The sequence below is a fragment of the Eutrema salsugineum genome, unplaced genomic scaffold, assembly GCF_000478725.1.
Source record: "Eutrema salsugineum unplaced genomic scaffold, Eutsalg1_0 scaffold_13, whole genome shotgun sequence".
Classification (NCBI taxonomy): domain Eukaryota; kingdom Viridiplantae; phylum Streptophyta; class Magnoliopsida; order Brassicales; family Brassicaceae; genus Eutrema; species Eutrema salsugineum.
The window spans coordinates 6876124-6891783 of record NW_006256885.1 but is presented as its reverse complement, the minus strand read 5'-3'; the positions used below and the strand labels follow the sequence as shown (position 1 = coordinate 6891783).

The 15660-nt window shown below is 35.6% G+C and overlaps 5 protein-coding genes and 1 non-coding gene across 8 annotated transcripts in view; 4 read left to right on the top strand and 2 right to left on the bottom strand.

Annotated features, from left to right (window-relative positions):
* Positions 1–1994: 1994 nt before the first annotated feature.
* LOC18024708 (exopolygalacturonase clone GBGA483) lies at positions 1995–4955 on the bottom strand. The gene is made up of 4 exons (XM_006407726.2): positions 4438–4955; positions 4044–4361; positions 3398–3913; positions 1995–3274 (listed from the first exon to the last, which is right to left on the bottom strand). The coding sequence occupies exons 1-4, from the start codon at positions 4933–4935 to the stop codon at positions 3026–3028; spliced, it is 1581 nt and encodes a 526-aa protein (XP_006407789.1). The 5' UTR covers positions 4936–4955; the 3' UTR covers positions 1995–3025.
* Positions 4956–5309: 354 nt separating this feature from the next.
* Positions 5310–7515, top strand: LOC18024707 (U11/U12 small nuclear ribonucleoprotein 25 kDa protein). 3 transcript variants are annotated; one of them, XR_002900785.1, is made up of 6 exons: positions 5315–5832; positions 5924–6029; positions 6121–6220; positions 6343–6457; positions 7052–7123; positions 7231–7515. XR_002900785.1 is itself a non-coding variant. In XM_024159574.1 (5 exons), the coding sequence occupies exons 1-4, from the start codon at positions 5619–5621 to the stop codon at positions 6436–6438; spliced, it is 516 nt and encodes a 171-aa protein (XP_024015342.1). In that variant the 5' UTR covers positions 5310–5618; the 3' UTR covers positions 6439–6457; positions 6705–7039. The 3 variants fall into 3 exon arrangements, 2 of the variants coding, with proteins under 2 accessions (XP_024015342.1, XP_006407788.1); XM_024159574.1 differs by lacking the exons at positions 7052–7123; positions 7231–7515 and adding an exon at positions 6705–7039 and having other exon boundaries at positions 5310–5832; XM_006407725.2 differs by lacking the exon at positions 7052–7123 and having other exon boundaries at positions 5311–5832.
* On the top strand, positions 6707–6826 carry LOC112089047. Its single transcript, XR_002900859.1, has one exon. It is a non-coding gene; the product is annotated as a small nucleolar RNA snoR130 (small nucleolar RNA).
* Positions 7516–9133: 1618 nt separating the features above from the next.
* Positions 9134–10567, top strand: LOC18024750 (F-box protein At3g07870). Its single transcript, XM_006407724.2, has one exon. It carries the CDS (start codon positions 9243–9245, stop codon positions 10476–10478), a length of 1236 nt encoding a protein of 411 aa, XP_006407787.1. The 5' UTR covers positions 9134–9242; the 3' UTR covers positions 10479–10567.
* Positions 10568–12409: 1842 nt separating this feature from the next.
* Positions 12410–14224, top strand: LOC18024749 (rho GDP-dissociation inhibitor 1). The gene is made up of 5 exons (XM_006407723.2): positions 12410–12915; positions 13015–13081; positions 13406–13624; positions 13738–13862; positions 13953–14224. Exons 1-5 carry the CDS (start codon positions 12655–12657, stop codon positions 14028–14030), a joined length of 750 nt encoding a protein of 249 aa, XP_006407786.1. The 5' UTR covers positions 12410–12654; the 3' UTR covers positions 14031–14224.
* An 816-nt stretch (positions 14225–15040) lies between these two features.
* LOC18024746 (TBC1 domain family member 2B) overlaps positions 15041–15660 on the bottom strand; it is a 3190-nt gene continuing 2570 nt past the window's right edge. Inside the window, 2 exon segments of the mRNA XM_006407721.2 lie at positions 15041–15381; positions 15476–15652. Of these exon segments, the coding sequence (XP_006407784.2) occupies positions 15241–15381; positions 15476–15652 (318 nt within the window). The 3' untranslated portion in view covers positions 15041–15240.

The following is a 15660-nucleotide window of genomic DNA, read 5'->3' as shown; positions in this document are numbered from 1 at the left end:
TCATTTTAAGGAGAAACTAGCGTATTGACCCCAAAAAGAGAGGAGAAACTAGCGTTTATTGAACAAAAGACTTGTTCTAGTCATGTTCGTATTTAATCCCCCGAAAAATAGCATTCTTATAAATATAGTACTCTATCTAAACAAGTTTTTAAAATAAGAAATTAATTAGCTGAAATATGATATCATATACTGATATACACTCGGAAAAAGTGAACCCTATTCGAACAAAACAATTGTTTACGCTTAGGTTTACATGTTTTCATGTTGGAATAGTGTGCATTTTTTACTGAAATTAACCACTATACTCTTATCAAAACTCTTTTATAAATTGTAAATACAGATTCTAGATGCAAACAAAAAGGAAGTTATTTGTGTTTATAATTTGTAGGAAATGTTTATTTAACTCCGAAAAGTTGAAATATTCATTTTCAAAAATATAATGGTATTTTGATTGGTAAACGCAACTCAAATACACCTATATATTTACGTTTGTATTACAGTAAAGTAAAAAGGCATAATTACTAAACGCAACTCAAATACAAATATTTACGGTTGTATTATAAATATGGTATATTGTGATAAGTAAATTTTACTTTTTAAAATATAAAATAAGGTGATGAAATCGATGCGAAAATCATGTTAGACCATATTTATCAATCGTTTCTGTTGGATTTCTTGTGATTAAATGGGCTTTTTTTAATGGAAAAAGTGGGTAAAAAAAGTAGGATCGTTTCTTCTTTAAGGATTAGAAGGATCAGTTTCTTCTGCTTACGTGGCATACTGTTATTGGTTCTCACAAAAGGGACATTTTTTTGGCATGGAAATGTTTTTCTTTGCAATCATTCTCTCCCTCGTTGAAAAAAAAAATTCTTCAACTTCTTCAATAGAGAGAACTCGACTTCTCCGATGGCTGATTTTTGGGTTTAGTCAAAATCTTCGAAGTCTCCGGCAGAGAACTTGCATCACCGCCGTCTGCATGTCGTCCAATCGTCCAATCGCATCATCGGCAGAGATTCTGCTTAGATGGTTTCATGAGAAATTCAGAAGATGATTTCGACTTCTTCGACTTCTCAGAATCCTTTCCTGATCAAAAGGTAATTTCGATTCCAAATCTAAATTTCTCTGTTTTAGAAATGAAATTTTCCAATTGTAAATTGATTTGTGTATAGATTTTATGGTTTGATTTTCGGTGGAGATTGAGTTTCTCCAATATACATCAAAAAAGTTTAGGTTTTTTGCTGAGTTTCTACCCTCAACTTTATCACTATAATAATCAAGTAGAAACTCATGTGGATTTCTCTAATCATGCTCTTAGCGTCTGAACTTTAGCTCAATTTAAAATTGTGATGCGTGAAGTTTGAATCCTATCGGTGATCGGTCTATGTAGAGCGCGCGTGTCGTTGTGTAGACAACAGCATGCCTTTATCGAATGCATGTTTAATTTATAGTACTTAGAGGTGCGTAGTGTATAGCTTCTATTGTTCTTACGCAATCGTGTTGGGGATTAGAACCTGTAAAGGACTTCTCTCCAGATTCGGCATTGACATTTTTTTTTTTTTACCTAAACTAAACCGAAATTTGAATATCCTAATTCAACCGAACCGAACTTTAATTTTGGTGTACTTTTTGTGTCTTTGAATCATTTACAGCTCTTTGAAAGTAAGTACTCTAACTATATATGATGACGTAACAATTTTTCTCAAGTGACAAGATGATAGTGAAAAGATTGTAGTCTAAATATAAGAAGAAAGATAAAGATATGCCATATACCTAACAGCTTCACTATAAAAATGTGATTTTAGATCAGTCTTTTGATGGTGTATTAGTGTTTTACTAGCGGTGTCAGAAGCCATAAGACCATCTCCAACCTTGAACCCCATTGAAGGCTTTATCAATTTTTTTATTAATTTTTTTGAGAAAATTTTTTTCGATGAACTCTATGGAAAAATTGGTGTCCAACCCTGAACCCCTTCAAGGAGTTTTTTGAATTATTATAGTAATTTTTTTTTTCAAATTTTTTTTTTTCTGAAAATCAATTTTAAACATTTAATTTATTATAATTTCAAATAAATTGTTCATTACATATAATTAAAAATACATGAGAAAAAGATTAAACAAACTTATTCATTACATATAATTAAAACACAAAAAAAAACATTAAACCAAATGTCCAAATTTCTGTCAAACATATTTTTTCCAGAAAAAAAAAATCCGATACCACTTAACTTTATTTTCTCTCTTTTTTCTGCTTCAACTAATAAAAACTTCACACGTGGCCGATGAACCCCTTCCTGAACCGCTGCTTTAAGTCCATCAGGAAGCACCGCTGCTTTCAATATTGGGCTTTTATTCTTTATTTTAAATCAAAAAATGCCCAATATTACTATCGATGAACCCCCAATTTACTCAGCGTTGGAGCTGGTCTAAGCCTAATTATCTGTTAGCGGAAGAGATCGTTTCATTTTCTTCATATAGTTTCAATTTTTCATATATGGTGATTCATAAGGTGAAATGTACGATGATAATCGGTTGAGCCCAAGTAAGGAGGAGGGAAGCCGTTACTAATTAAAGGTTTTAAGGTGATGAATATAGCTAATTAATAATACAGAGAGAAAAGCGAAATTGTTGGTGATGGCAGAATGTGGAACAGAAACTGGTGAGCAATGGAGACTAACATGAATGTCAAATAGTGTACAATATAGATACTGTATTTGAATTTATATGAAATATAAAAAAAAGCATACCCTTTAAATTTCAATGATACTATTATTTATTATATAAAAGTGTAAAAACTTGCAATTTGCGAATCACACAAAAATATATTACTATCCAATCACGAGTCACTCTTCAGCTAATAAAGTACAAGCTTGAAGGGACTATTATCTATAGATATCCATATCATTTATCCGTAAGAGACAAAAAAAACCTCAACAAAAATAAAAAGTTATTTCAAAACTTTCATCGCACCAAAATCAAAGCGTCTTCACGGCCAGATTGGATGGATGCATGGTTGGACTGGCAACGTTCAAGGACCTGGTTTAGCGACTTCAGTGCAAGCTGGTGGAACCATCTTTCCGCTGACAACAGGCTTTACATTAGAACATGCCGACACAGCTGGTCCCTCTTTACCGTTGTGGACCAAGTTAATGTCAGCGAAGGCAAAATTAGTGCACGGTACGCCTGGACTGCACAGTAGCTTCACAGCCACCTTTGACGCTGATGTGCCCCTAATGTTCTTAAATGACACGTCCGACAACTTCACTTTGGATGGTGCCTGCACATATATATTAATTCAAGAAACACTTAATTAAAAGTTTTACCAAACATACATAATACCAAAGTATATGTATAACTCCTATAGATAGTAAAGATTTGATTGAGTTACATATATATATACCTGACTTTTGCATGTGCCATGGGGGCAATACACTTGGTCGACGAGAATGGGAGTGCTAACATTGTCCATTGTGATATCATCGAAAAGAATGTTGGAGGCGATTCCAGGGGGAGATCCGGGCCACGTCTTGATGCGAACACCATTATCGGTGTTTTTGATGAGGGTTTTCCTTATGGTGACTCCTCTTACTGGTTGCTCATTAGGGTACTTTCCAAGACTGCCGATGGCAATGCCGTGTCCTGGTCCACATTCTACGTTTTCAACAAGGAGATTCTCAGTACCATCTCCTATTGAAATGCAGTCATCTCCGGTTCTAATCTTTGATTCTCTTAAGATGACGCCATTTGACCTTCCGATGTGGATACCATCAGTGTTGAGACTCTCCGGAGGTGCATCAATACCAATATTCTGAAATGTTACGTTCTTGCAGTCTATGATGTTCATGTGGAAAAGTTTGCTGTTTGTTGATGTTATACCGATAATCTTCGAGTTTGTGAGGCCCGTGAATCGGATATTCTGTTATCAAAATCCATATTGTATATATATACTTACCGAGTTAGTAAAATTATATATATTCAAATAATTTTTTTTTTTAAAAAACACGCTTATATATATATATGATGTAAATGATAGTTAAAATGCTTACGATGGGGAGAGTGTTGCATTTGCCAGTTTTAGCGCAGTCATTGACCTTCCAAGCGATGGCGCCTTGACCGTCAAAAATGGCTCCGTTTCCATTTATAGTGAAATCAGTGAGCTTTTCGAACTCAAGCCATCCGCAGTGAGGTTTACCACCACCAAGCCAGTTAGGTGGAGCCTTTAGATTACCATTCACTTCGAAAGTGATTGGTCCTTTGCATGGACCTTTGAACTCTATGTTATTCACCAAATACTCACCCTTTGGTACTAAAATCGTGCTCGGTGATGCTGATGCACACGCTTCTTTCCATGCAGCCGCAAATGCCTAAACATACATATATCAATGATCAATACACGCCACGTGTAGACAATTAATATAAGGTTTAACAGCTGGTACGTACCCCACTGTCATCGGTTTTGCCATCTGCTTTAGCTCCTGATGCTTTAACATCAATTGATGCTCCGCTTCCTTTGAATCCTAGTTTAGCTCCAATTGGTGCAATGCTTCCTTTGAATCCTTCTGCTATTCTAGCACCAAGTGGTGCAGCTGCTGGTCCATTGCTTCCTGTCATTCCTTTGAATCCTGCTGCTACTTTAGCACCGATTGGTGCTGCCGTTTCTTTTACTTTGGCACCGATCGGAGCTGCCGTTTCTTTGACCTCTGCACCGATCGGAGCCGCCGTTTCTTTGACCTTAGCACCGATCGGAGCTGCCGTTTCTTTGACTTTAGCACCCGTTTCTTTGACTTTTTCTGTTATTTTTTGGCCAAGTGGTGCAGCTGCAGAAGGTGTATCATCATCATCGGTTTCTCTCAAAAATTTAGCCCCGTTTGCTGTTGTGATGGCCACAAACACTAGTACTCCAATAAACACCGTCTTTGCTTTGCGCAAATCCACCATTTTTTTTTTTTTTTATTATCTTTCAAATTTATTGATTTTCTACTTTTTTTTTATTACCTTCTTCTTTTTCTTTTTCTTTTTTTTAGGTTTTTTTTTCTTTTTTTTTTCTGCTTTGGTGTGATGACTCGAGAGTTCGTTTTATAGAGGAGCAGAAGGAGTTGAGAACCACAAACTCATATCTACCTAAAAATAGTTCTGAGGAATGATTATGTTTGAGGTATAGCGAGAAAATCATGCATGATCCTTTGACTTGGTGCGTTTTCTATATATACATACATCTTTTTATGTATAATTTTATAAGTGTTGGTTCATTCTTTTTTGGTTACACTAAATTAAACTTTGAACGTTTAGCCAAAAAATAAAAGGATTATTTATATTTCAAATCAATTGAACCAATAAAATATATTATAAACATAGTTTGTTCCATTTCAAGGTAAACATTTTGTGTTTGTATTCAATTCTAGTTCATATTTGGATTCCCGGCAACGGAATTTGTTTCTAGATATTGAACAAAAGGAATATGAATTGTATACCCAAAAAAAAAAAAGAAATATATGAATTAACTCATTTGGGCCCAAACGTGAAGAGTGGTTAATGGGCTTGGTGTGAGATGAACAATTATCAAAATTATCATTTCCTTTTTTTTTGGTGCGAAACCCTAAAAGAAAAAAAGAGAGGGAAAAATGGATAGCGGCGGCGATAGTGTCGCAATCGGAGATTACGACGTTGAGATGAAGAGAGAAAAGCTGAAATCAGTTCTCTCTCAGCTACTTGCGGATCCAATTCTCGCAGACGTTCCAAGGAACCCTACTCTTTCGGATGTCGTCACTCTTGTCAGCCTTGAGAAGGGAAGCGCTATGCGTCTCTCCATCGTCAAGCTCGACGGCTACTCCCTGGGTATGCTTTTGTAATCTCATAGATGCATTTTGTCGAACAAGTGGTGTGCATTGTAGAGTTTCATGGTTTTCTTGTTCCTTTCTCTTGGCAGATGTTGCGGTCATGAATTCAGCTACTTTGAAGGATCTGAAGCTTTTGATCAAGAAGAAAGTTACTGAGATGGAGCAAGCAAACATGGGTCATCGTCATATATCTTGGTATAGCCTCTTTTTTACCTTTCCTTGTATTCCTTTTTTTTTCTCGGAATTTAGAATACTTGTTATTATAGGAGTTGTTGGGATTATGTAGGAAGCATGTATGGTCAAACTTCTGCCTTTCGTACAATAATGAGAAGTTGCTTGACGACGATACTGTTCTTCAGGATGTCGGAATCCGAAACAACTCTCAGGTTTACCTCTAATATTATCCCATTTCATCTCAAATAAGAGCTCTGTTATTGTTACTATATGATCATACAACCATTTGAAATAAAAAGCTCTGTGTTTTTTGATTGATCATCCATGAATACAGGTGACATTCGTTCCATATGTGATGAAGAAGGGTCCGGGAAGACACTCAAAGAGGAGGAAGCATCGTCTCTTTCGTTCGCTCCATAAGACTTGTTGAAGCCTTTTTACATATGATGGTAACCAAAACCAGTCTCTCTCCTTTATTTACGTCTTAGATAGCATTGGTAGGTTTGATCCCGGGTTTTCAACCAAGCCTAGCTATGTCATTCAAATATTTGAGCTAAGAAATGGGACATTAAAACGGGGTGCTCAGTTTCACTGGATATATTTGAAGATCAGTTATGGTTCTCTTCTTCTTTTCTTTACGTAATGATCAACTGATTAGAGACGTTAGGTCTGATATGTTTTTGAAACTGAATCAAGATTCCCAGTGATGAAAGTTTTAGTAATCTGGAACGGTGAGAAATTGGGGCTCCCTCCTGGGAATTTCTCATGGAGGTTTTTGAGGAACCATTGCTGTAGATGTTTGGCAACTTCTGAGGGTTTCTTCGCTGCGTAACAAAAATGGCAAAAAATGAAATGTTAAAATCTTGTATGTAGATAGGAAATTTATGTTTTTGTCGTATCACCAAATTTATGCTTGATACAAAAGTATAGTAAGAGATTGTATAATTTTTTTTGTGCTTGTTTTCCTTCCTTAAAGCGCACGACAACTGAAGAGATCCTCTTAAACATGTTTTTCTCTTATATACTTTTATGTTATGAAACAGTTTTGTCTTATGATTTTTCGTGATACAAAAAAGGATGCTTATGAGTCTACATTGTCAGTTGATTTTGCAAAGGTATCCATCCAAGTTATAGTTTTTTTTTTCTTTCCATAAAGACATTTTCTGACTCATCATATCAAACATTCAAAACTCCTGAATCTTGATTTTCCGCATTCAAACAGCGAAGGTGGAGTTGATAGTCTGAGCCATGCGATACTATCCCTTGAAGAAAGAGGTGACCAAAAAAAACAGCAACATTGCTTCTCCCAAATAAGTAGTGCACTATCACCGGATCATTGAAAAACGCTCTGGAGAATCTCGTAAGCAACGTAAATCTTAAGTGCAGCAATTGGCGTTGATGATTATGGTTAGGACGATAAATAAATGTAGTAGAAAAAAGTAGCAATTGTAAATGAAGATGTCTGCAAAATACTGTTGAAAACTAAAAAGTAAAACAAATTATCATTCAAATTTTTACGAAGCAAAAATCTTATCGCACCCATTATAGTCTCACATTAATACACCCACACGTGTATGACATGTTCGGACCACTCTTCTGGAATTCTCCATATATCGAACCATAGGTTGAGATGCACCTTAAAGAATAATACAGGCCAATCACGTAACTGATGATGGCGAATTCGATTCTTGTAAGAAACAAAATAATTAAAAGCTCGTGTCAAAGTCAACACAATTAAGAATTGACATCTTGTCTTAAAATTGCTTAAATTTAAAATTTTGAAATATAGAGATGGACCTACAAATGTCTATTCTCCGATGCTAAATCATATAATTACAGCCTACAAACAAAAATAATGCGTATTAAGTGTTTGGGAAAAACCAAAGTGGTGGAGAACTTGTGCACCTCTTACTTTTTAGCCTTTGAAGAACACACACGGCACAACTGCCCCCACCCACCATTTTCTTTTCTACTTACCTCTTTTTATACCTATCTATTATTACAAGCCCTTTAATTACTACTATTTAATGAACTCTTCGAAAATAATATGTACTATTCATGAAGCTCTAATGAAAACTTAAAATTCAACAGTTTCGCACTAGATTTATGATGAAACAGAGGCAAGATAAATTAACTCATATTTTCATGAGATTTTCCAAGTTGAAATTCTAAACTATGAGTTAAAATAAACTTGTTTTAGAGTAACCCTTGGTTTAGTTCGACCAGAAGAAAACCAAATGATCAGTAACCTTTAGTAAGGGGTATTTGATACAGTGGTTTTAAATTTTAGGTCGTCGCGGAACATTTCGAATTCAAATCTATAGATTTCAAATAAAAATTAATATAGAAACGAAACTATAATTAGAAACTCTCTTAAGAACTTCTTTATTTTTTATCCTAACTCTTCATATGAGTTATGTTTACACGCTAATTATGACCGAAACCCAGCAAAACAAATAGAGTTACTTTAATATTTAAGTCTCAACTAAATTGGATTTGAATTAAATGCTTATCTCGCCCATTAACATATGTAATATCGACGAAGAACGGAAGAAGTCTTATTATATTGGTTCAAAAAGAAAAGTCTAATATGATCTTTTTCTCAAAAAAAAGTCTAATATGATCTTCATCACAAAATAACTCTCCAACGCCAATTAGAAATTAAATACTTTATTTTATTTTTCCTTTCAACAATTAAGAAAGCACGAAAATGGAAATTTGAGGGCTATCACAATTGTTTAAAAAAAAAAAGGAAATTTGAAAATACAATCGAAAGGGTGAGATTTACTGTTCGATTTTTAAAAACCTTAGATAATAAAAAGTAAAAGGAAAGAGAGGACTTTTGCATGAGTTGGCTACTTCTTTTTTTTGTTCTTATTATTAAAGTCTTTAAAGAAAAACTATTTTATAAAAATAAAGTGTTGCTCTGTCATCATCACACTTTCCCCTCCCTTTTGTTTCCTTCCCCGTTTTCTTTATTCTCTTTTGACAATCCGCAACTCCATTCTCATCCTACGGTCTAGATCTCTCCAATCATCATCTTTCTTTGTTCCAACTCAATTTTTATAAAAATTAAAATTTAGATAATAAACTTTTCCACGAGAGAATTATAATTTTTTGTGATGCCTATTCAACGTACCCTCCTTTTTTTCCTCCATCATCTTCATCATCTTCTTCTTCTTCTCTCTCTCCATCTCAAGATCAAACTCTTGTTTCCGTTTCTCTTCACCATCCATGGCCATGGCTTCAGAGAACAGTTCTAAGAAGAGAAAAATCACCGATGACGACGACGGTGGAGGGCTACTAGAATCTCTTCCCGGAGATATTCTCACCGACATATTTTCTCGCCTTCCCATCTCCTCCTTAGCTCGCCTTAAGTTCGTTTGCAGATCTTGGAGATCCATTTTGACTGATCAACAAGGTCGTGTGTCTTCTTCTTCTTCCCCTATAAGACCTTGTCTTCTCCTTCACTGCGATTTCCCAATACGCAACGGCCTTCACTTCCTCGACCTATCAGAAGAAGAGAAACGCATCAAAACCAAGAAATTCACTCTAAGATTCGCAGCTTCCATGCCAGAGTTCGACGTCGTAGGCTCGTGCAACGGTTTGCTCTGTTTATCTGATTCTCTCTACAACGATTCACTCTACCTCTACAATCCTTTCACTACCAACTCCTTAGAGCTTCCCGAATGTTCTAACAAGTACCATGACCAAGAACTCGTATTCGGCTTCGGATTCCATCAAAAGACTAAGGAATACAAAGTTTTGAAGATAGTTTACTTCAGAGGCAGTAGCACTAGTTACAGAGGTCGTGGTAGAATCCAATACAAGCAATCGGAGGTTCAGGTCTTAACCTTGTCATCAAGAAGTACAGATCAGTCTTTGTCTTGGAGGAGCCTAGGGAAAGCTCCTTATAAGTTTGTGAAACGTCCTTCGGAGGCTTTGGTCAACGGGAGGTTACATTTTGTGACACGGCCTCGCAGGCACGTGCCGGATCGTAAGTTTGTGTCTTTTGATCTTGAAGATGAAGAGTTTAGAGAGATTCCTAAACCGGACTGCGGTGGACTAAACCGGACAAACCATAGACTAGTGAATCTTAAAGGGTGTCTTTGCGCCGTCGTTTATGGAAACTATGGGAAATTGGATATATGGGTCATGAAGAGTTATGGTGTGAAGGAATCTTGGGGAAAGGAGTATAGCATTGGGACTTACTTGCCAAAGGGGCTAAAGCAGAATTTGGACCGACCCATGTGGATTTGGAAGAACGCTGAGAATGGTAAAGTGGTTCGTGTTTTATGTGTGTTGGAGAATGGAGAGATCTTGTTGGAGTATAAGAGTAGGGTTCTTGTGGCATATGATCCAAAATTGGGTAAATTTAAAGATCTTGTTGTCCATGGTATGCCTAATTGGTTTCACACTGTTGTTCATGTTGGAACATTATCTTGGTTTAATACACCATTTGATTTATGATTTCTTTTATTTCTTCATTTTTATCTTCATATACATAATGTCAAATATGCTTTTTTGAAGAATATATATATGTCAAATATGTTGCTGCATCTTCTTGCCTCCTTCCAAGTTCTTGCTTCGTGTCTGGTTAATTAATGGGTTCTTCTTTCATGTAATTATTCTCATTAAATGTATATATAATTTCGTAAATCTAGCCGTAAATGTTCCCGGTAATATATGTGGAGTTAACTGCGCCATTCAGTATTATCGCTTTTTAATTTGTGTCAACTTTCATCCCGGCAATGCCTTTTATAGAATTTTTTTTTTGTATAAGTTATCTAATATGATCACCAAACTACCAAGGAGAAGAATCTCGTAACATATTCTTAGAAGTTAGATCTATGGAGTTCGAAAGAAGAAAACAAGGGACGATAAAAGCGAATTTTATAGAAATATCATAATAATGAAGAGGCTTTCGAAAATCACGCAAATCATATATAATTTCACTAAAAAGAAATGTGTATATAAATATAGATAACTATAGTGATCCTCGATCTCAATATTAAACCCATGTGCAAAGATTCCCTATCGTCTGAAGATAAAATGAAAGCTCTATTCGTCGTAAGATCTAAACATCTTATTTATGTATTTTCTTTATAAAAAAATATCTGAACATTTATAAAAAGTGAAGTCGATCTGCATTTTCGTGGTGTCGGAAATATTTACATTTTTGAATACGATGGCGAAATTAATTAGATCTATCAATGTGAACGACTGAAAATGCCAATTTCTCTTGTTCATCGGTAGATTTAAGTACTGTATAAAATCTAAACCCGATTGAAAAAATGGAATCTCTTCAGCTAAATATATTGTTTTTTTTTTTGCAATAACTAAGAAGTTAAAGAATAAAAGTCTTATGTCCAAACAATCGAACAATACCTCTTTTTTGAAGCGTAAATCATATCTACCATATATATTTTTCAAACTAGGGCGGCAAAAGTCTACTTCCATTTGTACATAAATCTTCGTCCAAATTAAATCCTAATGTTTTTTTCGTTTTCATGATTCGAGTTGAGTCATCTTCATGAGTTACTGCATGAATTATTATCCTGGTTTTTTTTTCTGAAACGAATTACGATTACAGTGTGGACACTAACACGGTGCATGATATGTTGACTAATTTGGGAAATTAATGGGATTTATACATATATATCTATAATATGTCATGTATAACATAGATTATGTTGCCTGACCAAGTGATATTTACTTATTGTCCAAACAAACAAGCATATGATCAGTAGCGGAGGTAAATTGAATAAGATGGGGTATTTCGCCCCCAACGAATTTTAAAAATTGCTGTAAGTTATTAAATCTTAATATCAATACTCCCACCCATAGTATCATATATACTCCCATTTGCTCCCAACAAAAAAAATTTATGGCTCTGCCACTGCATATAATCATCTGATCATGAAAAGGCATCGACTATTGCATGCATGATTTGAGAGTAAGAGATAGCAAGACTGTTTATAAATGTTTGTCCACTAGCGAAAACATGTTAGGGTATGCTGAGATACGTACGTATTGTTGTTGTAAGTTACGTATTGTTGTAACTTGTAAGTGCAATGTAATATAATAAAATGTAAAACCCCCAAACCAAAACGACGTAGTAATTTCCATCAGAAACATTACATTTATCGCATGCACTGGGTTTCCAATATCAAACCGGATAAAACCGGGTAATGTCATCAATGCAATTGCAATATGGATTTAGACTAACTCGGAGGACTAATTTAGCAATAACAATGAAATATCCGTGAGATTGGGTAAATATTTCTTTTTTAAATTTAGAGAAGAAGAAAATAGTAAGATTTGGCTTGTCGTGGCTCGAGGCTCGTCTCCTCTGCGCGTGGAAGAAAACAATTATGCTTCTCGAAATTCTCGTTAGTGATCCTCACGATCTCTCTCTCTCTCTCTCTCTCTCTCTCTCTCTCTCTCTCTCTTCCTCTCTTTCTCATTCTCTCTCCTATAACTCGGATCACCACATGACTCCATCTCCTTCCCGTTACCAGAACCAAAATCCCTAAAATTTTCCCCAACCCCTCATTTTTTTTTGCTCTTCGATTTTTAGATCCCTCAAAAAAGACATTTTTCTTCTAAACATTCTCAAAGGCTTGAGGGGTCTGGGGGTTGATTGATGTCTGTGGTATCTGGAGCTGTATCGGGTTCCAGGGACATGGGTTTCGACGACAAGAACAAGGAAGGAGATGAAGGTAATAACACCTCCAGACCGGTTTCGTCTCATCATCACGATTCCACCGACGACGAGGCTCTTGGATCCTTGGGAAGACAAATGAGCGAATCCTCTCTCTGCGCTACCGAGGAAGAAGAAGACGACGATTCCAAATTACAATTGGGTCCTCAGTACACTATCAAGGAGCATCTCGAGAAGGATAAGGTTCTCTCTTCTTCTTCTTCTTCTTTTTTTTTTCTTTTTAATTATTAAATTTTATGAGGAATTCTGATTTGTTTCTGCCGAATCTCTGCTTATCGCTAGGATGATGAGAGCCTGAGGAAGTGGAAGGAACAGCTCCTGGGAAGTGTTGATGTCACCAACATTGGAGGTCTGTAACTTTTTCATTCTTTTTCAGTTTCGTAAAAATGGCAACTTTATAAACTCTTGGAAAATGAATTGCGCGAAATTACGACTCTTGTTAGATCATAATGGTTGTTGAGCTGTCTCTGTGATTCATGTTTGATCTTTTGATCAGACTGGATCTGGTTTTGTTTGTGTTACCCTCAACTGATCTGATTGAACACACGTAGTCTTTGCCACATGATTCTGGAAATTTGTGTGGATTTCATCATCTATGTTTATATGTCCTTGCTTGGATATGCATATTCCGAGTATTTTGCATATTTATAGCATTTGTCTCTTATATATACAGAGACTCTTGACCCCGAAGTGAGGATCCTTAGCCTCGCCATCTTATCTCCTGGAAGACCCGACATTGTTCTTATGGTTCCGGAGAATGGAAATCCAAAGGGCATGTGGTTTACTCTGAAAGAAGGGAGCAAGTACAGCTTGAAATTCACATTTCAAGTTAACAACAACATTGTCTCTGGTCTTAGGTACACCAATACAGTTTGGAAGACCGGTGTTAAAGGTATAACAACACTCAAGTTATTCTTTAAATGACTTACCAAATGAAAAACTTGGTCATCATCTCGTTGGTTTGGAGACAATGTGATTCAGTTCCATTTATTTGTTTGGATGCAGTGGACAGAGGAAAGGAAATGCTCGGAACATTTAGTCCTCAGTTGGAGCCATACAACCACGTGATGCCAGAAGAGACCACTCCTTCTGGCATGTTTGCTCGAGGATCATACTCTGCAAGAACTAAGGTTGGTTGGTTCATTCAAAAGACTCCATAATCTAACTCTGTGATATTCTTAGGTGTTTATTTCAAGCTACTTTGCCAAATCTTGTTTCAGTTTCTTGATGATGATAATAAGTGCTACTTGGAGATCAACTACAGCTTTGACATCCGTAAAGAATGGCCTGCGGTTTGAAACTCAAGAACAAGATATTTCTCTCCTGAGATGTGATTGTCAGTAGAAGTTGTGTTTGTTTCACGCCCTATCTCCTTTTTTTCGTTGAACATATTATTGTGAATCGTTTTCCGATCATCGTAGAACAAAACGACATTTACTTTATTAATCTTGGATCTTGATTTTTGTCCAGTAATATCTGTGTTTGTTCTTAAGTTTGTTTTTCTTTCCCCCTCAACAAGTGTTTGTGTCAGATCCTGAGATGAATAATGATGGTCTCAGTCAAAGCTGAAGAGATGAGAGTTTCCAAACAAAAAAGGTTTTGCTTGACAGGAAATGCATCGTCTTTATTCACTATAGATATAACGAAGCTTTGCAGAGAAGGAAATATTTTCTTTCATCATATCGTATTTAACGGGTTTTCTCCATAACCATAGCTGCGAAAAGAACCGTTATGGCCACTTTCATATTTTATGTTATTTTGTAAAATATATTATATTATAAATTACAAATTTGAATTATTTTACCTTTGAAACAACAATTATCGTATGAATGGCCTTGAAAAAATTATACGATTTAACCCGTTTGTCTTTTAGACTGGATTTTAAACGTGAGCGATGACCGATCCAACAAAATCTAAAATTGAACCGCCGTCCTCTTGATACAGCGTCGCTCTCATATGGCTGTGTGCATTTGTCTGATTTTAATTATTTGAAATTAGATGGTGGGATTCATATATTTTTTTTTTGTTTCCTTATTTTTTAATAACTAAAACACGGAGACTTCAAACTTGAACTTCCAACTGATGCAAAGTGTTTTTTTTTTTACTTTTATTAGTATTAGATATTTGAATATCGGTTGAAGTCTTATCCTCATATCATCTGCTTTACGATTTGTATTTTTGTTGAAGAAATAGTATCGAAGACACTTGCTATAAAGGAAAATTGAAATGGATATATAAAAACATGAGTCAGAATTGATTATATCAAAAAGAGGTGTAAATAAAAGAAAGGCAAACTACACTTCTTGAAAAGTGAAAGAAACTTGACATTTACCATCTCAGAAAATGGATACTGGTCTTTTGTTTTGCTCTCAAGATTAAGTAAAATCCTATTTATATACGTTAAAAGAAGATTTAAAAAAAAAACATCAAGAGGGGTATAAATAAACCATTGGGCTCCCTCGTTGTACACTTTTTGGCTCATCTTCTCCCAACAGTTTTTTGTTTTATTCATGTGTTCTTACCATTCTCTTTAAGAGAGTTGAGTCTCCGAAGTCTCTGGTCAAGTTCTGCCATCACCGCCGGTTCCTGCTTCTTCCTCTGCTTAGATATGGTGTTGGTAGTCATTGATCCAATTTTCTCGAACGCCACCTGAAAAAATTGAAAGATTGATATTACGGATCATGAATCTTGAATACATCATAAACTCGGTCTTTTTTTCTTCTCGGATTAAGATATGACTTACCGTTAATAACTCATCCGGGTCAAAGAGCTGGTGTGAGGTGGTCTGTAATATGTTGATTACATCACCGACCTGGTGGGTCATAAGCAGCTCGTTTTCTTTCATCTGGAAATGAACGAGATATCCGTGAAATTAGACTTTTCTTAAGTTAGCTCAAGGAGGAAAAATTTATTGAAAATGCTGATCAA

Coding starts and splice junctions, on each gene's coding strand:
- LOC18024708 (XM_006407726.2), bottom strand. CDS start 4,935: ATGGTGGATTTGCGCAAAGCAAAGACGGTGTTTATTGGAGTACTAGTG. Junction 4,362..4,437: donor GCAAAACCGATGACAGTGGG/GTACGTACCAGC, acceptor ATGTATGTTTAG/GCATTTGCGGCTGCATGGAA. Junction 3,914..4,043: donor AATGCAACACTCTCCCCATC/GTAAGCATTTTA, acceptor TTTTGATAACAG/AATATCCGATTCACGGGCCT.
- LOC18024749 (XM_006407723.2), top strand. CDS start 12,655: ATGTCTGTGGTATCTGGAGCTGTATCGGGTTCCAGGGACATGGGTTTC. Junction 13,082..13,405: donor TGATGTCACCAACATTGGAG/GTCTGTAACTTT, acceptor TTATATATACAG/AGACTCTTGACCCCGAAGTG. Junction 13,863..13,952: donor CATACTCTGCAAGAACTAAG/GTTGGTTGGTTC, acceptor ATCTTGTTTCAG/TTTCTTGATGATGATAATAA.
- LOC18024750 (XM_006407724.2), top strand. CDS start 9,243: ATGGCCATGGCTTCAGAGAACAGTTCTAAGAAGAGAAAAATCACCGAT.
- LOC18024707 (XM_006407725.2), top strand. CDS start 5,619: ATGGATAGCGGCGGCGATAGTGTCGCAATCGGAGATTACGACGTTGAG. Junction 5,833..5,923: donor GCTCGACGGCTACTCCCTGG/GTATGCTTTTGT, acceptor TTCTCTTGGCAG/ATGTTGCGGTCATGAATTCA. Junction 6,030..6,120: donor GGTCATCGTCATATATCTTG/GTATAGCCTCTT, acceptor GGGATTATGTAG/GAAGCATGTATGGTCAAACT.